Source organism: Homarus americanus, unplaced genomic scaffold, assembly GCF_018991925.1.
Source record: "Homarus americanus isolate GMGI-L3 unplaced genomic scaffold, GMGI_Hamer_2.0 scaffold5589, whole genome shotgun sequence".
Lineage (NCBI taxonomy): Eukaryota > Metazoa > Arthropoda > Malacostraca > Decapoda > Nephropidae > Homarus > Homarus americanus.
The window spans coordinates 3,218,609-3,246,380 of NW_024736650.1; the positions used below are offsets into that span (position 1 = coordinate 3,218,609).

At 42.9% G+C, this 27,772-nt stretch overlaps 1 protein-coding gene across 1 annotated transcript; it reads right to left on the reverse strand.

The window, feature by feature from the left end:
* Positions 1-1,276: 1,276 nt before the first annotated feature.
* On the reverse strand, positions 1,277-27,772 carry LOC121872299 (proton-coupled folate transporter-like). Its single transcript, XM_042374995.1, is given in 7 exon segments — positions 1,277-2,338; positions 3,073-3,229; positions 14,899-14,982; positions 15,790-15,933; positions 16,273-16,368; positions 26,658-26,761; positions 26,763-27,772. Coding segments are annotated over 7 exon segments (1,857 nt in total). The 5' UTR covers positions 27,656-27,772; the 3' UTR covers positions 1,277-1,959.

Consider the following 27,772-nt stretch of genomic DNA (forward strand, 5'->3'; position numbering starts at 1 on the left):
GCACCAATCACATTCAAGAGCTAATAGAAAGGTTGATTGGGATTGGTAAGACGGTGAACACTAAGCTTAGGTCGGTGGAGGGGGTGAGGGAGGTAAGGGGGAGGAGTGGAAGATAGAGGGGGGGGGAAGGATGGAGAGAGGAAGAAGAGAATAAGCGTAAAAATAAAACCATAATAACTAAAAAGAAAGAAAAATAAAAGAAATATACAAAATAAAACTGAAGTAAAAAAAAAAGATGAAAATAAAAGACTGAAGACAAATCAACAACCACCACCACAACCATTATTCGGCATTACAAAACACAATTATTTCTCCTTTACTTTATTCACAAAATTTCTTCTTTTGCGTCTCGTGTCCATTACAGGAAACATCAAAACTCTGCCTCACGAGTCATATATTATACATATATACATGAATTACTGTGACGTCTTATACAGATTTTACTTCTGTGTATGGATATTCGTGCAAACACTATACATACGAGGGTTGCATATACACACACACAATCTATACATACATGGTGGTTTGTTTATCATATATACACATTAAACATACATGGTTTATCATATACATACTTTTATGCATACATGGGTTATCATCATACACCTCCTTAACGAGGCGATTCTCAGTGTATTTCTTCCATTACAGTAACCTGCTAGACTAGAGAGTTAGATACAGTACTGTGTGATGACAGCAACAGTACAGGGGTCAGCAGCTGTCAGCACGTCTCATTAACAGCCACTCGGAACACGAGAGCTGTACGTGCTGACAGCTGACATTCGCCTCCTGACGTGACTCGCAATATAATGGAACTAAACACATATAATAACAGTATATAAAATTATACTTATTAAAATATTTTCTTTTTAATAGACACAGACTTACACAGGTGGATAAATATACACAGACAGGCACATAAGCGTTCTATAAAATGCTATAAAATGTTTGTATATTACACAGTCGACCTCCAACACCTTCCTGGTGAGTATTGTGTAGTTGTGTGGGTGAGGTGTTACTGTACACCCCGGAGTGTAGGCAGTACACCCCAGGAGTGTAGGGAGTACACCCCAGGAGTGTAGGGAGTACACCCCAGGAGTGTAGGCAGTACACCCCAGGAGTGTAGGGAGTACACCCCAGGAGTGTAGGCAGTACACCCCAGGAGTGTAGGGAGTACACCCCAGGAGTGTAGGGAGTACACCCCAGGAGTGTGGGGAGTACACCCCAGCAGCAGTACACCCCAGGAGTACACCCCAGGAGTAGGGGTGTGGGAGTACACCCCAGGAGTGTAGGGAGTACACCCCGGAGTGTAGGTAGTACACCCCAGGAGTGTAGGGAGTACACCCTAGTAGTGTAGGCAGTACACCCCAGGAGTGTAGGGAGTACACCCCAGGAGTGTAGGCAGCACACCCCAGGAGTGTAGGCAGTACACCCCAGGAGTGTAGGCAGGAGCAGGTGTGGGTCACTACTAGAGAGCACCCGTCGCCGGGAACCTACGACAAGTTCACAAAACAGAAGGCGGTGTTCCTCACCACCAATAGATGGCGCTGTACTATATAAGGAACTCCCTATACGTCTCTGTTGAGGTTAACTTGTGTATGTTCCCGTCAAGTAAGACTAAAACACTGCATACTAATCCTAACGTACAATACATCTAATGATATATTTACAGGAAATAGTCTACAATCATGATCACAGATCAGTCAGGCTGCCAGTGATCATGATCAGATAATGTCATGGTTGATGCTCAGAGCACGTCATAGTGCAGAGATTGTGCAGTAACCTATTGTTAAGCCGAGTCGTGCACGCGAGAGCTGTTACAGCCTCGCCTAAGCAGTTAAAGAGCTCTTGCTGTTACACGTGCGTCTCTAGTACCATACATCTTTGTACATACATAAGGCATCATTATAAACAATACCTACACTATTATTAACATATAACACGAATGTTTGAGCATAAACACTAGATTTCGTTTCCGTTTTCGAAGGCGACATTGTCGAAGGAATTGCTATTTTCTTCTCTCTCTGGCTTCCTCTCCCCTTCTTCCTCACCCTCCTCCTCCTCCTGCTCCTCCTCCTCCTCCTCCTCCTCATCCGGCTCCTCATTGATGGTTTCAAGAGGCTTGCTGAAGGTACTCTCTATCATAGGGGCCTCGATGCTGAAGTTGAAAGTAGACAGCAGGATGGTGGACAGGCGAATCTTGCTCTTATTATCCTCTTCTATGAGCCAGTGGGAGTCTTTACGCATCACGAGACTCTTCTCCTTGACGGGGCCTTCAGGAGTGACGGGGATGGCCATCTCCACACTGTAGTTGGCGCCTCTGTCACTCACCATCACCACGCTGTAGGGAGAGTCACGTTACCTTGTGTACCAATATGTGAAGGTGGTGAAGAGTATCCGGGGTCATGACAGGTGTATACGTGAATGGTAACTGAGATTCTGTATAAACAAGAGTCCAATTGTATTCACCTTTACGACTAAATCTCTTCTTTTTTTTAACTCATCCCAATTTAGAGAATCTTGATCACGCCTCAAGTGTGACTAAGACAATGTAAAAAAAAAAAGGACCATTATGAGGCAACTTTCAGGGTCGTCATGCCCAGTGAGTCATAACTTGTATTCATTGATTAATTCTCGACCAAGTCTTAACATCATTCCATTCACGATGAGGTAACTGAAGTTTTAAATGTCATTAACTGAATCTCTTGTGTCAAATAAGGAATTTTTATCTCTAAGTGGAAGTTAAAGACCTGGGTTTGCACATCATGTCATTAGCGTCGATGTCGTATATGAGAGCAACTTTAAGACACACAATTAATTGACACTATTGACACATTACCAATAGCAAGCCTAAAGAAAAAATAAATCACTACCACTAAAAAAAATATTATAAAATTCAATAAAGTCTTCAAACGATAATGAAAATAAATAAACATTGAAAATAATCATTTCTGACCTGTCGGGTAAAACAAGGGAGGTAACACAACAAAACTTTATTTCCTCTCACTTCTCACTCCTGTTGTTGCTGCTGCATGACGCCAAGTAAAGACAGTGACTAAAACCCCAATAACTTACATGAAGATCACGACCATGAGGATGTTAGCGGAGGTACCGAAGAAGAACTGAGCTCCTGGGAAGACGTCGACGGTGGAGTGGTAGACGGCGGTGTAGAGGGAGAAGCTGATCATCGGCATCACCCCGTCCAGCGCCCCTAGTACCGCCGACACCTTACCTGTAACAGACGCACACAGATACAGGTGAGTAGATGATAGAGTGATGAATCTTGGTGTAGGAGGTTGGTGTGTCAGAGAGGAATGTAGGGGGGTGGGAGGGACTGTGAGAGGGGCTGTTGTAGGGACTGTGGGAGGAAGTGTACGTGTTGGGGGGCGTGTTGGGGGGCCGTGGGAGGAAGTGTACGTGTTGGGAGGCCGTGGGAGAAGTGTACGTGTTGGGGGGCTGTGGGAGGAAGTGTACGTGTTGGGGGGGCTGTGGGAGGAAGTGCACGTGTTGGGGGCTGTGGGAGGAAGTGGTGTGTGTGTGTTGGGGGGGCTGTGGGAGGAAGTGTACGTGTTGGGGGGGGCTGTGGGAGGAAGTGTACGTGTTGGGGGGTGTGGGGAGAAGTGTACGTGTTGGGGGGCTGTGGGAGGAAGTGTACGTGTTGGGGGGCTGTGGGAGAAGTGTACGTGTTGGGGGGCTGCTGTGGGAGGATGACCAAGAGGGAAGAAAATGTAAAAAATATATTTACAAACAATGGGGGCAAAATATACGCCAAAAATATACCTGGAATACATAGTGTGTGTGTGAGTGTGAGTGTGTGTGTGAGTGTGAGTGTGTGTGTGTGTGTGTGTGTTGGACTCGGCCTCAGCACACGACAGAAACACATTTAAATTTAACATACTTGATTGGTAAAGCGTCAAAAAATTAAAACAAAAATACAAATATACAAACAGACACATACACACGCAAATACATAGACCTGCGCACGTAAAGTATACACACCTCCCCACACACAGACCTACGGATATACACAAACGCACAAGGATCTGTCCACACACACAAAAAAAGACAAGTGGTTTAAATTAGTCCCTATCCGGCTGTCTCAAAATACTACGCAGTCCTACAAGGTCGAGAGAGAGAGAGAGAGTGTAAATTTTCAAAGAAGATCAAAGTTACATTATTTGTTTTTATATGTCTACTGTTGTGTATTCATGTGTGTGTGTGTGTGTGTGTATTCATGTGTGTGTGTGTGTGTGTGTGTGTGTGTGTGTGTGTGTGTGTGTGTGTGTGTGTGTGTGTGTGTGTGTGTTTCATAATCGTGTATTAATTATTCCTAGTATGACATCCACTATAAGGTCTTCTAGTTATAACTCACACACAATATATCTTTCTCCACACGGTGTAAGAGTCACACACTATATATCGCCCCACACAGTATTTTCATTTGGTCTCCTTGGCCGGAGGTTCGACATTGTTATTCTCGGCAGATCCTTCCAGGCTAACACACACACAAAAAAAAACCCTGGACGAGTTGGGCAGCGGCTCCGTTAGTGGCAGTCCAGCACTACCTCCAACACCACCACCACCTCCAACACCACCACCACCTCAACACCACCCACCACCACCCCTCACCACCCCCAATACAGCTTCCACCACCACCTCCAACACTACCTCCACTCCAACACCACCCCACAACCACCTCCATCACCACCCCCAATACAACCCCCAATACAGCTTCCTCCACCCCCTCCAACACTACCTCCAACTCCCCCAATTTTACGCCTCCACCACTACCACTTACAAACTCCTCCGTCTACTGCATCCTCTGGCCTCCACCACCACCTCCACCTGATGCCTCCATTGGCCTCCACAACCTCCATCACTGGCCTCAACTACCTCCAGTATCACTAAATTACAGAACTACTCCCCTACAATAGTTCGCTCAGCAGATCTCAATATCCAGTAATTTTTAGAAGGTTAGGTTAGGTTAGGTTAGGTTAGGTTAGGTTAGTTAAAGTGAAATTCGGTGAGGTGAACTTAATTATTGAGGTTAGGTTAGGTTCAAGTAAAGTTAGTTACAGTTAAGTTAAATAAGTTAGAGGTTAGGTTAGGTTAGGTTAGATAGTGACTGCCAGGTTTTGAGACGCAGTTCCCCCCAACCATCCAGACCACACGACGTTCCTCCTCCCCCTCCTCCCCCTACCTGTCCAAACCTAACACCTAACCTAACCTAACCTAACCTCATCATCACCCAGAATCTTATTGGAATACTGTAACACTCGACTACATCCTGCCTGTGAAGCTGTGTAGCCCTGTGACCCTGAGTAGCTTTGTGGCCCTGAGCAGCTGTGTGACCCTGTAGAGCTGTATAGCCCTGAGCATCTGTGAGAACCTGAACATCTGTGTGACTCTGAGCATCTGTGTGAACCTGAACATCTGTGTGACTCTGAACATCTGTGTGACCCTGAACATCTGTGTGACTCTGAGCATCTGTGTGACTCTGAACATCTGTGTGAACCTGAACATCTGTGTGACTCTGAGCATCTGTGTGACCCTGAACATCTGTGTGGCTCGAAGTTTGGGAAAAAAAATGTAATACCTAGAATAACAGACACACGGTTTCGTAATGGCGCTTCCAAACATGGCTGTAATAAGATGGTAAACAACTCATTGATACAACTCTCGCCATTACTAACAAGATACGACCCTGGACACGTCCCCACAGCACTTTATTATATGTTGTTGAGAGCCTTACCTGTCTCCACACACACACACACACACACACGCACACACACACACACACACACACACACACGAACTACTTATCTCAAGACATTAGCTGAGATGATTAAACTCTTAAGTCGTATTAATTACCGAATGCTTCCAAGATTTCATTTCATTAAAAACTGGTTTCCCGTAATTAGTGTAATGACTCTGTAAGGATGATGCGACGTATTATGATCGTAAATCCTCAGTGGCATGAAACTCCATATGTCAATAACAGTGGATCCTGATACGTGTGAAATATTGCCCAGAAAAAAAAATAAATTACTAAAATTTTTCACTCATACATATACACAAGTCTTTCAATAATACATATTCATACAGTAAGTCTTTCTATAATACATATACAATACCCTTACGCTAATGCATACATAAATACAGTACTAATTTTGTAATATTTATTGACGAAAAAATACGTAATATTGATCGCCAAAACACGGAAAGAAAATAATACCCAGGATAGAGATGAGACGCATGTAAGGACCATAAGCTGTAAAATGTCTATATATATCACTTGAGCCATAAGGAGGCGCCACTGGGAGGTAAACCCCTTTAAAGATGATAAAACTCCATAATGCTCTGAGCCTCGGCCAAGTTAGGTCGCGCCAGAACTGAAGGAACTCGCATTAAAAGTTGGCAAGAACCTCAAATTTATTCATCATATTCACAGTGCATCTCTCCTTTACCAGTCTGGACTTTTCATTTTTGTTTTTTTTCTTTATTTATTTATTTATTTCTCTATCTCTAAATTTTTCAGGTTTTATTAGTCTCTCTCTCTCTCTCTCTCTCTAAACAAACACAAACAACAATCGCTTCCTTGTTTACATCAGAGTCCGACGTCACCAAACCAGAAGTTGACGTAAAATCTTTAAGACATTTTGTGGATCAACCTGAAGATCAGCCTTCACCTTATTTGACTTTAAGTATAACCTAACCTAACCAAACCAAACCTAACCTAACCTAACCAAACCTAACCAAACCAAACCTAACCTAACCTAACCAAACCTAACCTAACGCTAACCTACCCCACCTGCCAGACAGTTTTAGGAGGCACAGTTTGGCCCAACACCACTGACTGACCTGTAAATGTCACCGACGTTTTTAGAACTTACACTGTAGCACGACTAGTATTTCTGACCCCCCAACATGCGCCAGGATTCAAGGATGGAAGGAAGGAAGGAAGGAAGGAAGGAAGGAAGAAAGGAAGGAAAGGGTTTTAGGAGGCACAGTTTGGCCCAACACCACTGACTGACCTGTAAATGTCACCGACGTTTTTAGAACTTACACTGTAGCACGACTAGTATTTCTGACCCCCCAACATGCGCCAGGATTCAAGGATGGAAGGAAGGAAGGAAGGAAGGAAGGAAGGAAGAAAGGAAGGAAAGGGGAGGAAGAAAGTAAGTAAGGAAGGAAGGAAGGAAAGGGAGGAAGGAAGGAAAGAAAAGGGAGGAAGGAAGGAACAGAGAAGGAAGGAAAAAAAGTAAGAAAGTAAAAAAAAGAAAGAAAAACCTATCAACTGACCTAAACACAATCCACACTTTCCTTAAATCATTCTCAAGAACGCCCCCCCCCCCTCTCTCCCTTAACAGGTCGTATAAATGAAACAAAAATCAGTGTGTAACTAAGACCCGTCCTGAGTGAAATCTTCCCACCACTGCCACACCCAACACCACAAAAACTAGTACCATCCCGGCCTCAAGCACCATACCTTCTGATACAAATCCCGGATGCTTTGGTAATGGTCAGACGGCGTGAAGCTTGAAGTCTCGGGGAGGAATCTAACAGCGGGGAGGACAAGGGAGAGGAGAGGGTGAGGAGAGGATAGTTACAAGGGTGGGATGAGGATAGGTTGAGCAAGGGAGGAGTAGGTGAAATGTTGTTGTTGTTGTTGTAGTAAATCAAGGAACATAGAGGAGGACAGGGAACATCATCATTAGACGGGGGAGAAGAGTTACGTCGTTTGGCGAAAGGATAAACAGACAGAACTGGACGAAAACAGAACAGCATACACAAGGAAGAAACAACATAAACTCTACGACCTAAGAAACGATGAAGGTGTGAAGCTACGCCATTCTTCGAGAGAGAGAGAGAGAGAGAGAGAGAGTAGTGTGGAGAACGTCTGTAAATGGATTCTAGTGCACTTTTACGCTGGGGTCAGATTGCGTCACGTTACTCTAAACTAAGATCTGTGATGTGTGTGTGTTGGCAAGTTTTTCCCTGTGTAGGAATATGGAGTCTAACAAGGAGGGGTGTGAAGGAACTCCCTCACGCACACGCACGCACACGCACGTCTTTGTATTATTGCCTTCATCCAGATTCGTCATTAGTGAGGTAGTTCAGAGGTGATAGAGAAGTGTGGCAGTACTGTTTGTTTGTCAATGATATAAACATCCGATGATTTGCTTAGTTCTTGACTACACCAGACAGGTTCATCAAGGGCAAGAAGGAATCGCTAATGTTAAGATCGAAGCTTAAGAATCAAAACAACAAAGTTAAATTACATATTAACTTTGGCTTCAATGTAAGAAATCTTGACACATGTTCCCCTTAGTGCGAGAGGAACTACACACCAGCACACAGCTTCACCACCACACCAACACAACTTCACCACCACACCAACACAACTACATATTTCACCACAATCGCACATCACCATCACAAACCACCACGAGATCGACTCCATCCCACGATCACGTAAACGAAACGGTTCACGGTTTCTGTCATCAATACAATGGAAAGTTATGAGCTAAAAACTTGTCTCCTGTACAAGGCCATCATCAACATAGAAGGACACACTGAGAACAATATGATAAAGAGAGTTAGTGAGAAGTCCGTGTGTATCCGGGGAACTAACTGGGGTGCTGTGTGTTTGGTAATATTGATGTGAGTCTATCTATGAAGATTAAACAACCCAGTTAATTTTTATCTGGGGGTTAGGTTAGGTTAGAGTGGTTTGGTTAGCATTAGTGGTTATTCTGAAGGTGGAATAAGGTGGGTAATCTTGATATAATCCTATTAATGTAAAAGTAATTAAAACAAATACAACAATGGTAAACAAAATGATAAAACGAGAATCGATCTATTAAAACAGAATCCGTCTACTAACACTAAAACGATGAATTAGAAATGAAGTCAAAATCCGGATTACTTTACCTGAACGCCACAGATGAATTGTTAAAGAGTTGTCCGGTTATGAGTGTGTGTAGATCAGTCAATAACATCAGTACCTCTAGTGTAAAGGAGCAACAACAGTGATACTTATCTGTTGTGTAAGAAGGAAGGTCATACTTACTAAACGTCTACCACCTCTACTATTGCCACACCAAAAAGGTCTACTACCTACCACCATCAAGGTCTCTCCAACACTATCATCACCACCATCATCACCACCATCATCATCACCACCATCATCACCACCTCACCATCAAGCTTAAGAGTAGAGTTCTCTTAACTATATCGGTAAAAACAATAACAGTTTATCTAGGCTTTCTTAATAGTTATCTTATTCAAATTAAATTCTCCATGGTTAAAATATTCCTAATAGATTCTATATCGCGATAAAATCCATATCGGTTGAAGCCTAAGGAAGAGATACAGCTAAAACAATATTCTATTTACTAGAGATCAAGAGTGAAATGAAACACAGTGTTAATGTTAGATTTTCTCAAGTGTTGCAGCAACTGACGCAATTCTCTTGTTTTCGCAATGCAATGTTGATTCCTTTCAGAGATGGAGGTCGAGAGTGAAGGACACAGAGATGGTATTAAGGTGACATATTAGTGTGTGTGTGTGGCAGAGGAAACACACACTGGCAGATCCTCTCAAGTATGTGCTATCAGTGACGTGTTTCTCCTCATCCTCACTGGAATCTTGAGGCCCAGGAAGAAGGTTAAAACTCACCTCATCCCACTACGTATCCACCCCTACACTGACCTCACTGACTATCCCAATCCCCATGGTATATAACCTTTACATTCTCTGGTGAATAGACAAACTAGGTCGAATGTTTGCGTCACTCTACCACTTGCTAAGCGTAGAATATTTCCCAAGAGCAATAGAACAGAAAAAAAAAACAAATTAGCGTCTGGTTAGGGGGTCACTAATACCTTGACCCCCTGACCGACTTCAACAAGTACTACCCCGTCAGGTCTTGTTACTCGCGGGACATTTAAATTTTTTTGCTATTGCTAACCTAACCTAACCTAACCTAACCTAAACCTAACCTAACCTAACCAAACCTATACAGAGGCCACACCTTTACATGACTCAATATAACAACAAAAAATGAATGAAAATCTTGGATACGTCAAAAAAAAAGTAGACTATCCACTTACTCGGATACACACGATGAATGAATACTCTTGAACGGCTAACAACTGGTATAACAGGTCAACTATGCCCTGGAGAGTGTAATCGTTCTATTTTCGTGTCTTTTGATTGGTAAAGACACGATGATGACCTGTACTTGATACTGACGAAACACAGGAGGATCGTGTCAACATCTGGCGACCTCGTGGCTTTCAGAAGAGGTGGGTAAGGGGGAAGGGAGGGGGAGGGGGAAGGGTGGGGTGGGGAGAGGGGAGGGAGGGAAGAGTGGGGGAGAGGGAAAGGAGAGGGGAGGGATGGATGGGATGGGGGAAAGAATGTGAGGCGTCTATTGCTCCGACACGAGTCAAGACATTTGTTATTCTAAAAGTTGCAGACTTTTTCCCCCCCAACAGGTAATTATGTCCTAATTTTCCCCTCCAACAGATAATTACTTCCCATTTTCCCTTCAACAGGTAAATTTTAGAGGTTGCGTGGTTTATTCTCATCCCATAAAGGTAAGAACGTCATTACCTTACCAGATGCGGGTGACTTTTCTCAAAACAGGGAGAGGAGAAACTATTTTTGCTGCCTAATGTGTAAATAACTTTCTAATACCCCGTCTGGGAGTCTGGTGCTGCCTAGGGAGGAGTTTGAGGGAGGGAAGGAAGGAAGGAAAGATAGGAGGGAGAGAGGGAGGGAAAGTAGATGGATGGGAAGGAAGATAGGAGGGAGGGAGGGAAGATGTGAAGGAAGGAAGGAGGGAGAATGAAGATGGGAGGCAGGGAAGAGACAAAACCAAGGTACACTGTTTTTATCAGATGGTAAGGACGAGTGCTGAAATACTTATTGTTTCAACCGCAGCTATTTCAGGGATCAGCAAATCACACGGTCTAGTTGGTTAATAGACTTATCACTGTTTTTTGTCTCTGTCTCTCTCTGGTTTACTCTCTCACGCTCTATCTCTTTTCCCCCTTCTCTATCTTACTTCTCTCTCTCACTCGGTCTCTCTTACTCTCCCCCCTCTCTATCTCTCTTCACTTCCACTCTTTCTTCTCTCTCTCGCTCGCTCTCTCTTACTCTCCTCCCTCTTTATCTCTCTTCACTCCCACTCTTTCTTCTCTCATTCTCTCTCTCTTTTATCCCCATCTCTCCTTCTTCCTTCCCCCTCTCTCTCTCTCTCTTTTCCCTCTTCTCAGCCCTCTCCGTTCTACCTCACATTAACGTGAATTTCAACTTGGTAATCAAACGTACATTAAAACACACAAACTTACTGTAACATCATATATTCCCAAGACAGTGACGCCATACCTTATTCCCGAGGCTTTAAATAACCATTACACCTTTAACTGATTACTTATACCCCATTTTCTTTATTTAACTGGTAACTAACATCCCATTTTCTATAACTGGTCACTAACACTCCATTTTCTATATCTAGCTACTCACTACTGACCCGTTTTCTATATGTAACTAATATTTGTCTATTTACTTTACTGTACTTCGTTTTCTTCCATCTAAAAAAAGGTATTACTTAACTATTTCCTTATCATACAAAACACACAAACACACATGCTAATTACCATGAAACATTGGACTCATTTACACCTCTCTCTCTCTCTCTCTCTCTCTCTCTCTCTCTCTCTCTCTCTCATCCAGTAGTCAAGACCACTGTTCCTTAGCCTTCACAGACCACACCTTCACAACAATGTCTCTATACCGATTTTCTTTCGCAATGACGCTCACCTAGATACAGCCGTAGTTAAGGTAAGGTCTTCTTGTCAGGTAAAAGAAAAAGAGAGAGAAGGTGGTTAAGGAATGTGGTGTGGTTGGGTGGTTAGGTGTGGTTAGGATTTTTTTTTTAGTATTATTAATTAAAATTGTAAAGCGTATGTTGCAATGTTCACTTCGTTATTCATCATGAGATTTCAATACTAGTTTTAGGACTATTGAGTGACGTTAATGATGTAGTTTGACCTGAGGACGGTACGATGTGGTTTGACTCATGAGTGACGGTATTGATGTAGTTTGGACTCATGAGTGGACTCTGAGTGACGGTAATGATGTAGTTTGGACTCTTGAGTGACGGTACGATGTAGTTTTGTACTGGACTTGACTGAGTGACGGTTAATGATGTAGTTTGGACTCTGTGAGTGACGGTAATGATGTAGTTTGGACTCATGAGTGACGGTATTGATGTAGTTTGGACTCGTGAGTGACGGTAATGATGTAGTTTGGACTCATGAGTGACGGTATTGATGTAGTTTGGACTCTGAGTGACGGTAATGGTGTAGTTTGGACTCTGAGTGACGGTAATGATGTAGTTTGGACTCTGAGTGACGGTAATGATGTAGTTTGGACTCTGAGTGACGGTATTGATGTAGTTTGGACTCTGAGTGACGGTATTGATGTAGTTTGGACTCTGAGTGACGTTAATGATGTAGTTTGGACTCGTGAGTGACGGTAATGATGTAGTTTGGACTCATGAGTGACGGTAATGATGTAGTTTGGACTCGTGAGTGACGGTAATGATGTAGTTTGGACTCTGAGTGACGGTATTGATGTAGTTTGGACTCTGAGTGACGGTAATGATGTAGTTTGGACTCTGAGTGACAGTAACGAGGCCAGGGAATCAACTACAGTATTAGTATGAGGACTGAGTGTCATGTTGAGTGCTTTTGAGTAATGTAAACACTGTGTATTGCTTCCTTTACACCACACCGACCACCAACAATACTCATGACCCGATGTGACAATACCTGGTCAGACTACGAGAGGTATCACTCCTTGCTACTGAAACTCCAGGATCACCTACAGATTAACACCCCCTTCTTATTTCATCTGAAGATTTAATCGCTTTAATGCTAACCTAACCTAACATATAGTAACCTAACCAAACCTAAACTAACATAATTTAGCCTCATCAAACCTAACCCCATCTAATCTAACCTAACCAAACCAAATCTAACTTAACCTAGCCTTGGTAGGGTTAATCATCAGATGGAATAAGCTTAGGAGGGCTAAATTTCGTGTAATCCTGCCTCAGGCAACATTCAAGCAGAAGAGAGACAGAAATGGCACTGGTAAACAAGCAGGAAGAAGTAGGAAGAAGCAGGAAGAAGCAGGGAGAAGCAGGAAGAAGCAGGGAGAAGCAGGAAGACGCAGGGAGAATCAGGAAGACACAGGAAGAAGCAGGAAGACACAGGAAGAAGCAGGAACAAGCAGAGGGTGGGTCATGCCGCCTGGACACACTCTGCTCTTCAACATTGAGGTCGAAGCTGTGTTGTAAGCAAAGTGTTTAAGCATTAGTTACCGCCCAGGTCCGCTAATGCTTTTACTTACTGATCTGACCTAAGATACCCTGAACTGACCAGACCTAACCTAACTGAACCTGACCAAACCTAACCTAACCTGACCTGACCTGACCTAAGATACCCTGACCTGACCAGACCTAACCTAACTGGACCAGACCAAACCTAACCTAACCTGACCTTCACCGCCATTGCACTGCCACACAAGTATAAATTTGTGTCATTAACATCTACTAATCTGCTACAGAATCTACTCTGAAAAGCTACAGATTCCTTGAGTTAATTAATACCTGCAGTCTTCATTAAAAATCTTCAATCAATTAACCAGGTTTATATCATTAGGGTCCAGTTACCTGTTTAGGTGAGGTGAGGTTCATTATCTACTACAAATTATCCACGACCTGTCTCAGGATGAACTCGCTCCATAATATAATCATCACACACACACAACACTTACGCGCGTTCTTATCCCCCACATGACAGGGTTTGTTATTGAATGTCGTCGTGTTTATCAGTGTTATCGTTTTGCAAGATTTTGTTGTTTATATTACTTTCAGGTCAGTTATTAGGTGAATTAATGATCTAATTAATATAATATTCTTCATGTATGATATAATTATAGCTAATAATAATCAGTTATAAAAGTAGAATGATAAGCATCAGGTGTTAACAGGTTAAATATTAATGATGCGACACATAAATCGATTCTCCATGGACGCTTTCAGGACCAGGTAAGAGAACGGCGTCATTTAGGGTGGTTACCTTGGGGAGGTATAAAAGAGGGGCCCCATCACCACCTGAGTCTCGTGGCTCTCCTAGCAGCAGGGGTCCATCCATCTAGGTATCCTTCAACCCTTTACCGGGCCACAAAAAACTAAAATGCAGGGTCATGTTGCAACCCCCTCCTGACGCCCCACAGCAGCTACCTGGCAGGAACCCAAGCCATGAAGCCACACCCAAGCCATGAAGCCACACCCAAGCCATGAAGCCACACCCAAGCCACGGTCATTGAGAGAGAGAGAGAGAGAGAGAGAGAGAGAGAGAGAAAGAGAGCCAGACCGCCCACCAATACAGTTAGACTTTAGGCAGACTCAGCAGAACTCTCTCTACGTGATGAGAATGCCGTGTTAGTGTACGATACCTAAAGAACGCCCCCATGTTAATATACGAACCATTTGAATAACCAGGTCATTATTCTTCTATGGGTTCGTACAGGTTGAGGCAACACATAATGTCACTAGTGTTAGCATTATGGGCACCTAACTTAATACCTGAGGAAATGAAAGACGGTAGAGTTCAATATCAGTCACATAACCTCCTTGTTTACAGAGGGTTTAAAGTCCTCAATATGCTGCATCCTCACTGCCCCTAACACTCACTCCTTCAGGATAAATCAAATGAATTTATGTTCTATACAACTTCCTGCACGTGTATTGTGTTTGTACGTAGTGTTAAGAGAGTGTGTGTGTCTGATGAGTGACTTGGTGAGACAGAAGGGACTTACCTAGCTCGTCGGCGGCCACGTATTTGGACAACATGGCCCGGATGGCAATAGCGCAAGAGTTGACCAGCAAGGCGGCCACGGGAGCTGAGGGGAGAGTGGGGTTAAAATTTATTTATGTATTATTTTAAATAATAAATAATAATAATAATAAAATCAGCAGTATTTATGTATACAATGTTTGTATACTTATCATAAATCTGTATAATGATAATGATGATGACTATTATTATAACTATTATTATTATTACAGTATTTTAATTATTATCATTATAACAGTGGTAATTAATGCCAGTGTGTAATCAAACGTGATATACACCTGTGGTCAGTATACACAAGGCAGTATAACTATTAATTAATTTTCACAACAAAGTGACCTTCCACTGCACTATTAACCTCACATGGATGGTTAGGTTAGGCTCAAGTATAACATTATCAGTGGATTATTAATGCATATATAAAACATTCTTTTAAAATTAAATATTACAAAAATTACTAAAGAAATATTAATCTAATTTATATCAGTTACAAGGCGCCATGACACAGTATAATGTGTGGATGTTAGACAAGACGAGTGGAAAAAAAGGACATTTGTGTAATTAATTAATGATCAATGCCATTATCCTGATTAGCTGAGGTAATTAACTTAATGCTGTATTTGATAACGAGGTGAGGTTTTTCTTCCCAGGAATTGACCTAATCTAACCTAACCTAATCTAACTTACCCTAACTTAACCTAACTCATCTCAAACCAAACTTAAACTTACCTAACCTAACCCTAACCTACCCTACCGTAACCTAACCCTAACCTACCCTACCATAACCTACCCTACCCTACCATAACCTACCCTAACCTAACCTAACCCTACCCCAACTTAAACCAAGAGGACTCACCAAGCCACATGAAGAAATAGGTATCCTGAGAGACGAGGCCATACAGCACATAGTCGAACACTGAGGAGAAGGCCCCCACCATGGCCAGCACATTGTCTGACACCTTCATCCCAGCACTCAGTACCGGTACAGCCACGAGTGACCCTGAAACGGATGAGAGGTCAAATAAGAATCATGAAACCAGGTCACAGAAGATCCTGAGATAATATATAAGTGGTTGGTAGGAGAGAAGGATGAAAGGAATATTGATGATTTTTGAGAAAGAAAGAATGATGATGATGACAGTGAGAGCTCTATGGATGGAGGGAGGGAGGGAAGAAGGAGGGTATCACATGTCGAGGAGGGAATGACAAAGGAGGGAGGAGGGAAAGATGCTGCCAAAGGTTAGGGAAAGGAGGTCACACACTCACAGGTAGGTCACAGGTAGGTGATAGACACTCACAGGTAAGCCACAGGTAGGTCACAGGTAGGCCACACACTCACCTAGCGTTGCCAGCAGATTCTTGTAAGTGACCCAGAGACCATAGTCGGCGGCCTGCCAGTGAAGTACCTGGCGGGTGAACAGGTACATGTAGGCACCTGAGGGAGGGAAGGAAGATCTCATTAGTGGAGGGTGTGGCTGAGGGAATCAACAGATGACACCTGTTGATTGTGTTAATATACCGGGGATGAATACATGTAGAGAGAGAGAGAGAGAGAGAGAGAGAGAGAGAGAGAGAGAGAGAGAGAGAGAGAGAGAGAGACTATAAAATATTTTCATAGCACTTCGAAAATCTATAAATCACACACACACACACACATTTAGGATTCAACTCCACGATAAACAACACTTCATAACTCTGAGTGAATCATTTACATACGTCTATATAAAGCAGTGAGTAGTGTTTCGGAGCTTCAGTTACTTTGAGGCGCTTGTTGATATACAGTAGCTCTTGAGGGCCTCTTGATAACTAATTTGTTTTAATTATTCTTTTGGTTAATTTCACATTTTGTTACTTTTATATAATTTGAATTTTAAAAAAGTATTGAATCTCAGTTTCTCATATGTATATTTTTGTTAATTTATTCTTGTGTAATTTTTATTTATTTTTATTTACTTTTTAATATTTCTCATTCATCTTTCCACCCCCTTTATCATTCTTCACTATACTCTTATTTACATCATCTTAGAAACGCTTATTAAATCCGGGTTCTGTTTTTCGAGATTTGATTATAACATTAGTTCAGGTTTACATAATGGTGTCGACACTTACACCCCCCCCCACCACCACCATGTACATTGTTTGAGGCAGGTCAATAGTGAGAGCCTTTATGGACGACGGACTGCACCCTTGTCGTTCCCTCGGTCTTTGTCCTTGATTTTTTCTCGTACTTACATCACCATACACGCCACCACCTCGCCTCATCCCCACCCAAAGACCCCAACAAAAAATATCTACGTGAGGAGTGAGACCTTCTTCCTCCCCCCTCCCTTCTCATCTGTTCGCATGAGTACCTCCTTCTGCGCCTCCGTCAACACCACCTAAGCTTCACGTGCCTCGAATAAACACCACAATCTTACAGGCACCAAAACGACGAGGATGATAATGGAGCTTTTAACCCAATCTGGCCAATACCCCATCAAAGTCCATTACCTCTCTCAGTGCTTCCCTCTACACGTTATACCACTGAGGGTCTCGTCCACCACCGCCTCACCTAACCTCCCTCTGTCTGTCTCCTGCTCGTGGTCGTGACATCCGGGTCTTGTAAACACCTTTGCCCTGGCCAAATACATTACGAACACCAATTTGAACTCGGTATTGACTCTTCCTCTTCCTCTCTCTCCCTCCCTCCCTCTCACCTCCCCCCACTCCTCCCTCTCCTCTCCCCTCCCTCTCACCTCCCCCCCCTCCCTCTCTCTCTCCCCCTCTCTCTCCCTCCCTCCCTCTCTCTCTCCACGATGATGTGCGTAATCTTGCAGCTCCCAGAGGCTAAGTAGAGCATGATAACAGCAGCACCCAGACCACCACCACCAACCTTAGATGTAATAGTGTCAGGTCAGGTCAGGTCAGGTTAGTAAAATGAGTTACGATCTATAGTTCAGTTTATTATGAAATGTTTTGTTTTATAATGAATTGAAGATTATTGTGAGTTAATTTGTTGTTGTATCATCTTTTAAGGATTTGCTGAGTAGGTTTTGTCGATCACTCACCTAGACCCCACATCCACCCGCATCCACATCCACCCGTTCATAATTAGTCGCGCCCATACACACACTCACTCATATATATCGTCATCCATTCACATCCACCCGCACCCACACACATATCCACCCACACTCATATCCTCTCCTACGATAGTACCATACTCTAACTCTCGGCCGCTTGTTACAGTGTTTCATGTTTTCCTCCAAGCTTTTAACCCTCAACAACAAAAACAACAACAACAACTTTAGTTTATCGTAAAAAAATACTCTTGATTTTGTTTACAATATGTCAAAAGCTATTCAGATTTGTTCATCAATAAAATTTCTGTTTCACACTAAAAATTATCTGTTTCCCATTTTCTTTAATCCATGACTGAATAAACTAGAAATACATTACAAAAACACAAAATTATACGCTACAATAAAGGTAAGTGTGTCAATTACCTGTCCAGACTACAGGTACGACACCAATATCTACGAGAGGCCTTGAAATCCTTCCTGAGTTTCATCTGATAAAAATGTCGTTTATATGGAAATCTGATACCGGAAGAAAATGTATTCGGTGTGTTTTTATGAGGGGGGGCTGGTGTGGGGGGTAGTGGTGGGTGGGTGAGGTGTGGGAGTGAGACCACGATATGAGGTGTTTAAGTTGTGGTGATTACTGCTGTGTGGGAGGGAGGTTGGTAGGAGGGAGGCTGGTAGGAGGAGGTAGGAAGGATAAGGATGTAGGAAGAGCTTGATAGGAAGAACATGGGGGAGAGGTAGGAAGGGTATATGTACAAAGGAGGAGGGTGCAGGGGAAGAAGGAGTAGAAGAATCAGATGAGAAGAAGGAGGTAGGAAGGAAGGACAGAAGGAAGGAGTCCTGAACATACCATCACTCCAACATTATCATCAACAGGAGGAGGAGGAGGAAGAGAAAGAGGAGGGGGGGAAGGAAGATGAAGAGGAGGATGAGAAGGAGAAGAAAGAGGGGGAGGAGGAAGAGGAAGAGGAGGAACTGCCTGACGGAGGAATCGTGAGACAGTGAATCAATGTTGATGTTTTGTCAAGCTTAAGAAAAGTTACACAACAGACACAAACAAAAGACTAACAACAAGATAAAACTTTTACGTAAAAAAAATCCTCCATAAAAAAGATAATTAAAAAACTGAACAATAATAAAAGTATAAATAAAACAAAATAAGATATAAAAAAAAGGTAATTGAACAAAGACAAAAAAAAAGTCACAGCTTTTGTTTTGTTTGGTTACGTGACTCACCACTGCTATACTCCCCTCCCCTCTTTCACCCCCCCCCCCCCCCCCCCACAATCACCACACAGCCGCATCCTAAATCTAACCGAAGAACAACATGGCCATCTCTTATCAGTAACTCTTATCTCTTAAATTCTCACAAGTAGGAGTATTTTAGCGGGAGTATCTTTAGTAGCAGCGGTAGGGGAAGGGGGGGGGAAGGAGGGGAAGGGGGGAAGAGGGGGAGAGGTCACAGGCGGAGGCGGTAGAGGGCGGAACTTCTACCTTGTACTCATGTATGTTCTCACCTTGATGGCCACGCGAGTACACACCAACTCACCTCTACACTCCCCCTATCCATACTCACTACACCTTTACATCCTACACCTACACGTGCCTTCTACACCATCTGTTCTTATACCTTACACCCAACACCCTACAGACCACGAGGAAGAGGATAAGATTAACATAGAGAGAGAAGAATACAGGTGTGTGGTGGAGACGTGAAGGTAGACACACACACACACACACACACACATGTAAGGTTGACAGTGGGGGCCAGTTTACAGTTGGAGAAATAGACAGAACAGTAGTGAAGTGGTATGTGGGTAGACAGGTGCATGGACAGGTAAACAGAGAGATAGATGGACAGAGAGAAGAAATATTAAACAATAGAGAGACAGGAAAACAGACAGACACATACAAAGAGAGAGAGAGAGAGAGAGAGAGAGAGAGGGGCAGGCTAGCGTACCACCTCGCCTACGGGCTAATGTATTGCAGCATCTCCCAAACACAAGAGTGTACCCTAGACCACATGCAGAGCCCCTAGCAGCAACACCCAGCCCTCCTACCCCTTCCCTAGCCCTCCCTCCCTCCTTCACCATTCCATCTCCCTCCCTCCTCACCACTCCCTCTCCCCATATCCCTCCCTTACCCCCCACCCTCCCTTACCCCCCCACCCTCCTTGTCCAGCCGCCTCCCACAGCCAAGACACAGAGGACGAGTTATCGGCGCCGGTCAGAGGACATAATCGAACTCCAAGAGACTGGACTGACACACAGAAACCCCTTAATCGACTCCCCTGAACACCTGCCCTCTTAATCGACTCCTGAACACCTTGCCCTCTAATCGACTCCCTGAACACCTGCCCCCTTAATCGACTCCCTGAACACCTGCCCCTTAATCGACCCCCCGGAACACCTGCCCCTTTAATCGACTCCCTGAACACCTGCCCCTTACTCAGTCTAAGGTTCGTTGTTCGGCTGGTACCTACGCCAGCCACCTCAAGGGGGTAAGGTACGGAATAAGGGGTACTCTAACAGGAACTCAACCTAACCTAACTATAAAGGATTGGGTCTCAGATCATTAGTTACCGATAATTACGATCAGATTATAACAGTTACATAACACTCACATAACACACTCACATAACAGTTACATAACACTCACATAACACACTCGCAACAGTTACATAACACTCACATAACACACTCACAAAACAGTTACATAACACTCACATAACACACTCACATAACACACTCGCATAACACTTACATAAAAGTCACATAACACACTCACAACAGTTACATAACACACTCACATAACAGTTACATAACACACTCGCATAACACTTACATAACACACTCACATAACAGTTACATAACACACTCGCATAACACTCACATAACACACTCACATAACACTTACATAACACACTCACGTCATGGTCACAATATTTAGCAGCATTTCTTGGGGTCACCTGAAGATTAACCAACCTAACACTAACCTAACCTAACCTAACACTAACACATAACCATCCTAATCTAACCAAACACTAACCTAACCTAACCCTCCCAGGTATAACGTAGGAGTAATTAAACACAGGTGAAATAAATTAGGGGCGAGACACGAATACGAGTTAACATATAACCACATTAATCCATATTTTTACCTGTGTGGAAATTCTCAGCTTATTCAATATTCGTTAAATGGATTTCATATGAAGTTAGAAAATTTTTATCCTCAAGTTAGTGCGCTATAGAGGCGTGTGTCCCCTTGGTAATTGGAGTGAGGTGAGGTGGTTTAGAATCGCTCGCTCATTACGGCAGTACAGTCCAGTCTTGCCACCGTGATTATTCTGTTTATTTTAGTGATTTATTTATATAATTTTTATGCTATTTTTTAATATAATGTCAAAAGAAAACATTTTTAGTTGATATTGAAATACAAAATATTTTAAGTTTACTCAATGTAATTTTTTTCATATAAATTTACTCGCATAGATTATGTAACTACGGTTTAATTGTTTTATAACTCAACTACGTCAATATAACATCATATAAAACACCCTTAAGCCAATGTCAAAGAAAATATTTTATATAACCCAAATAAATATATTCTTATAAATGTACTCGATAAAGGGGTCAGTTACTGGGATTTTATTGGTGCATTCCCCAACTACGTCACACCTTTATAAGAATGACGTCACGCCTTCATACGACTGCAATTTACTGCCTCGATTATCTACGCTACACTGTGTGAGTCTCAGAGTGGATGAATACTGTAACAATAGCTCCCAATAGCTTACTTATAAAAACAAAAGAGCCTCGTGACGTCGATTAGCACAGATACACCTTTTGAATATATATCTTCAGTGGTTAACGAGTTCACAGATCACCTGGAGATTAACCACAAACTCTAACCAAACTTAACCTAATGCTAACTAAACCCAACCTAACCAAACCCAACCTAACCTAACCTAACCCAACCTAACCTAACCTCAACAAGATAACTGTGTATCATTCTGGACTCGGGACATAAACAAAGGTGCTCTGAGTCTATTTAACTGTATCTTGTGGTAAAGTAATATAATCTGGTTTAAGTGTGAAGCAAAAACAAGTCTTCTTGATAAAGCCTTCGAGATAACTTCATAAAGACGAGTTGAAAAAAAAAAAAAGTTGTACATTCTTCTAAGGTCGTGTGAATCAAAACACTTGTGAAGTTAATGTTAAAATTCTGGTCTTTGTGTTAGCTCGTGATTGTCTGAAAGTTGATTGCATGATGAGAGAAATTGATAGGATGTTGGAGAAGCTGTACATGACAAGTTAGGATGACAATGTTGGAGAAGCTGCGCATGACAAGTTAGGATGACAATGTTGGAGAAGCTGTGCATGACAAGTTAGGATGACAATGTTGGAGAAGCTGTGCATGACAAGTTAGGATGACAATGTTGGAGAAGCTGTGCATGACAAGTTAGGATAACAATGTTGGAGAAGCTGTGCATGACAAGTTAGGATGACAATGTTGAAGTGGTTGTGCATGACAAGACAAATAAGCACACCAATGAAAAAGTTATGCATGAAACAGGTCCAGGTGGTTGAAGACATAAAAAAAATAATCCAAAACAAATATGGTGTGGAAAAGCAACATTCTACCCTACACACAGTCTACCAACGGGTAACATTCACACTCATCTAACAGTCAGGCACCATCATGAATGTAAAAATAAACGTCACAGACTGCATGACTGCCGATGAATAACTCGTACAAGGTAAAAAACGCATTATGCCAGAGTGAATTTTTCTCTTTCCGTGTCAGCATGTTTGATGGGCCTCGCGACAAGTTCTATATTTATTCAACTTTTTAAGCAACTGTTTGTCAATTGTAAGGGAGGTTTTAGAGCTCTGAGGGCCACCTAAACTATAGATAGAGCTTGGAGGATCACCTGAGCTATAGAGTCAGCTTGGAGGACCACCTGAGCTATAGAAAGACAGTTTGGATGACCACCTTAAACCTAAAAGGAAGAAAACAAAACAAAATAACATTGAAGAAATGTATAGTTTTCTCTTCCGCGAGTCGACGAGTTCACGACCCCAGTGTTGACAGCTCGCGAGGAGACGGATGATCACCTTGGTAGTAACGTGTCCAGTAGAGGCGAAGCGGTCCGTCAGTGGTTGGGTCGGCAGCCTGCCTTCACTCTAACTAACGGTGTGTCTCAGCTTCCCGATTACCTGCCAAGACAATGCTCCACCCCACACAGGTTTCATAATGCTCCACCCCACACTGGCTTCATAATGCTCCACCCTACACAGGTTTCATAATGCTCCACCCTACACAGGTTTCATAATGCTCCACCCCACACTGGCTTCCTAATGCTCCACCCCACACAGGCTTTCTATATATTAACCTTTTTTAAGAGTAAGTCAACATGTTAGCAGTAGGTGTGTTAGGAAAGGTGTGTTAGAGCAGGTGTGTTAGAGCAGGTGTGTTAGGGCAGGTGTGTTGGGGCAGGTGAATCCAGGGCAGGTGTGTCAGGGCAGGTGTGTTAGGCAGGTGTGTCAGGGCAGGTGTGTCAGGGCAGGTGTGTTGGGGCAGGTGTGTGTTAGGAAGGTGGGTTGGGGCAGGTGTGGGTGTCAGGGGAGGTGTGTCAGAGGTGCAGCAGGTGTCAGGCAGGTGTCAGGAAGTGTGAAGTGTAGGACAGGTGTGTCAGGGCAGGTAAATCAGGACAGGTAAATCAGAACAGGTAAATCAGGACAGGTATGTTAAGAGAATTTCCAACCTCGTGTGGTCGTAGCTTCCAAAGGACAGTATTCAAAGTGGATATAAAAAAAAATATATAAGTAATGGTGATATTTAGCGCGAGGACATCAAAGGTTCAAGGTATCGACTGGAACCTGACGAGAGGAATCGAAACCTGTCTGGGAGGATCGACTAAACTCACACCTCCACACCACCTAAAAACATCATTAATTTACCCTCTTCTTCATTTATTTACCATCTAACAGTTAACTGAGTAAGAATAACTAAATATTTAACATTATCAATCATTAAAGATATTAACACAAGAACATCTAGATTTAACTGGTAATCCTAAACCAAGAATTTAACCTCACACCAAACACGACCATCTAACCAAACTAGTTTTTATCGGTTTAATAGCTGCTCTCCTCCACCCCCCTCTCCCCCTCTCACCTCTCCCCCTCTCTTCCCCCCTCTTCCCCTCTCACCCCATCTCTCCTCTCCCTCCTCTCACACGACAGTCACAGTATCAGTAAGAATGTTAAAAATGACTATCCACTATCTGCGTTGTTGCTATAATGTTATTAATACGCTTCAACACTTAAGATATTTAAGTGTGCAAGATACATTAATAATTGCAACATCCTAGTGTAAAGAACTGTGTGTGTATGTGTGTGTGTGTGTGTGTGTGTGTGTGTGTGTGTGTGAATTTCCACTGCACTCGTATTCAACATCGCTAGTCAACACACAACACCACTAGTCAACACACAACACCACTAGTCACACACAACACCACTAGTCAGCACACAACACCACTAGTCAACACCACAACACCACTAGTCAACACACACACACCACTAGTCAACACCACAACACCACTAGTCAACACACACAACACCACTAGTCAACACACAACACCACTAGTCAACACACAACACCACTAGTCAACACACAACACCACTAGTCACCACAACACCACTAGTCAACACAAGACCCTGAGAAGAAGAACGCGGAACAACACACGTCTAGTATATTACTTCAACACACACAAGCAAAACATTTTACTTCCTCATTCACAGCAAAATTACATCATCCCGAAAAACAATAAGATATACACAAAGAATAATTCCCTTTAAGTTCAATGATACAAAAAAAAAATAGCTACATACTTCAATATTGACGTAATCTATAAGGTAAATTTGTAAGCTATATTAAACAGTGTTAAAACTAAGCATTGAAGTTACATTTTAAAAGGGAGTTTTAGAATATGATAAACGTAAAGTGAATTATACTGACTTACTTGTGAATATTTTGATCATGTAGATAATGAAATGGATGTAAAATCTGCCCTAAGAACACTCGATGTATTTAGTATTGTTCACGAATATAGTAGTGGGGTTTTCTTGTTGTTGTTGGAGGTGAAGTTATTAAACACGAAATATGCAAAGCGGATGTGCAAAGGTTGTGACACTGACGAGAGACAAATAGCGAAGAGAGAGAGGAGCAGGTAGATAGGACCGTCCTCCAACCACAAGCAAAGCGACTGAGCACGCGAGTTGTCCGGGGCAGGTCTGTTGAGGCTGACCCAACCGCCCCGTGGTTTTCTGTACCTCGTTATTGCCCCTCCTCCTACCCTCCCTCCCTTTTTTTCCTATTCTCTCCTCCCTCCTTTCTCCTCCTCTCTCTCTTCCTCCTCTCTCTCTCTCTCTTCTCTCCACTCCCCTCCTTCTTCACTACAAACAGTATCATCTATAGGTAAAGGTGTAGCGGTAATAACTCAAAATGTACAGTAGCAAAAATTCTGTCTTCTTCAAATTATATGGAATGCTGCTCTCTCTCTCTCTCTCTCTCTCTCTCTCTCTCTCTCTCTCTCTCATTTACCGAAGATAAAAATTTACTTCGGCAACTTGCAGTGACAATGACTAGAACTGTGTGACGTAATCTAAGACATAGGAGAGTACTATACAATGACTCATATCTTATGGCCTCAGTGCAGCATAAAACACATAGGTATACAAAATTATGCACACACACACACACACACACACACACACACACACAAAGTAAAAAAATGGCAAAAAACTGAACCAATTCTTACGATGGATAAAAAGACTATTACAGTTTAGTGGGTAATAGGTAATAGGTAATAGGTTAAATATAATTGGTGTCTGACAATATGTTCATTATATCTATGAAGCCTCCCCACCTCCCCACAGTTGGGCATTGTTTTGGTGGAGATGATCACATAACCCTATCCTTGGTACGATGACTTAACCCTTAAGTATGATAATTTAACCCCTTAGATACGATGACTTAACCCCTTGGATACGATGACTTAACCCCTTGAGTATGATGATTTAACCCCTTAGATACGATGACTTAACTCCTTGATTACGATGGCTTAACCTTTTGAGTACAATGAATTAAGTCATCGTACTCAAGAGGGTTATAGAGATACGTAATTACAAACCAGGTTATAAGATATTGTCACTAAATAGGTTAGGTTAGGTTAGGTTAGGTTAGGTTAGGTTAGATTGTCTTAAATATGAATAAAATCTGTTTTACGATGATGACCTTCAAGTTAAAACAATAATAGAAGGGAAACCAATATTTTGCAAGAGTCTGTCGCATCTTAAAAGTTAAATGGAAGATTGCGAAGTATACACGTCCCAGACACGAATTTTGTATCCGTCTGACCTTACAGTAATGAGGTATTGTAAGTTCATGCCTGTGTTATATAATTTCATCTCTTTGACTAAACAGACGGAGATAAAAGAGTAATCAGAAGTTAGTGAAGGTAGTCTAATATCCCCTTTGTGTATGGGTTCCCCTCTGAGCTGAGTAAAATCGTCTGACGTTAAGTAAATAATATCTTATAAGTGACGCCCCTGTAGTGAAGGGGTTAAGAGGCAGTACATCAGCTAATACTCACCTCGACCGAGTTTCCTCAACATGTTGCACAGGATCAGGAGCAGGACGTACACCCGGACACTACCTTCCCTCTTCTTCAGTGTGCACTTGAAGCTGTCGATGAATCCTGGGGTTGAGGAAGTCCCTCAACATCATGCCGAAGGTGATACTCTTTGCCCTCTTCAGGACACTCTTCGTCTGCATCACTTTCTTTTTGTTGGCCTTGTCAATGCCGTACACCCAGGCAACACTCTCTCGGAGACGCAGAGATTGTTTAGGGGGCAGAATTTCCAGTTTCTGCACGTTGGCGAAGGGTCCGTGACTCTCAGGCAGGAAGAACGAGATGTAAAATAAGGACACCACGTACATGCTTAAGGACGTTCCAAATAGAACCTGATATCCGCCGGCTTTGTATATGTAAGTTCCAATCAGTGTACCGATGGGTCCCCCGAGGAACCATATACTGTTAGCCAGACCCACCCGAGAGGTTCTGCTCTCCTCCGACGTGACATCGCTGATGTAAGAGTTAGCGGCCGTAAGGAAAGATACTGTTCCGCCACCCAGGGAGTCGAGCAGTGCCACGGCCAGCAGGTACTCCACCGGCCACGTATCTACCATGGAGGATACCAAGTACCCCAGACTGTAGAAGAGGTGACCGATGGTGGAGACAGCGAGGGGGACCTTCCTGCCATACTTGTCACTCCACGCACCCATAAACAAGATGAAGAACAGAGGGATGACAGCAGTGATGATCCCGTTGTACATAGCGAACACACTCACTTCTTTGCTCATACTGTCTTTAACTTCTTTATGTTGAGAAAGATTCCCGCACACTTCGCGCGTCTGATTGAGATTAACTTCGCACACTTTGTCCATCTGAAGGTTTTCCACGAGGACTACCATGTTGGAGTAGGCCAGTCCGTCAAGCAACATGATGGGCTCCACAGAGATGGTGCCCAGACAGTCCGTGAACTTCCGCCATAGGCTTCGTTTCTCCGGCTGCGGCTGCGTCTGCGCCATCGTGAAGGATGTCACTTCTCTAGCGAGCCGAAACAATTGTGTACAACAACACTGGACGTCACGTTTATGTAGTGACCACTGGGATCACTCTAACCGCTACACTTCCTGCTACCGGAT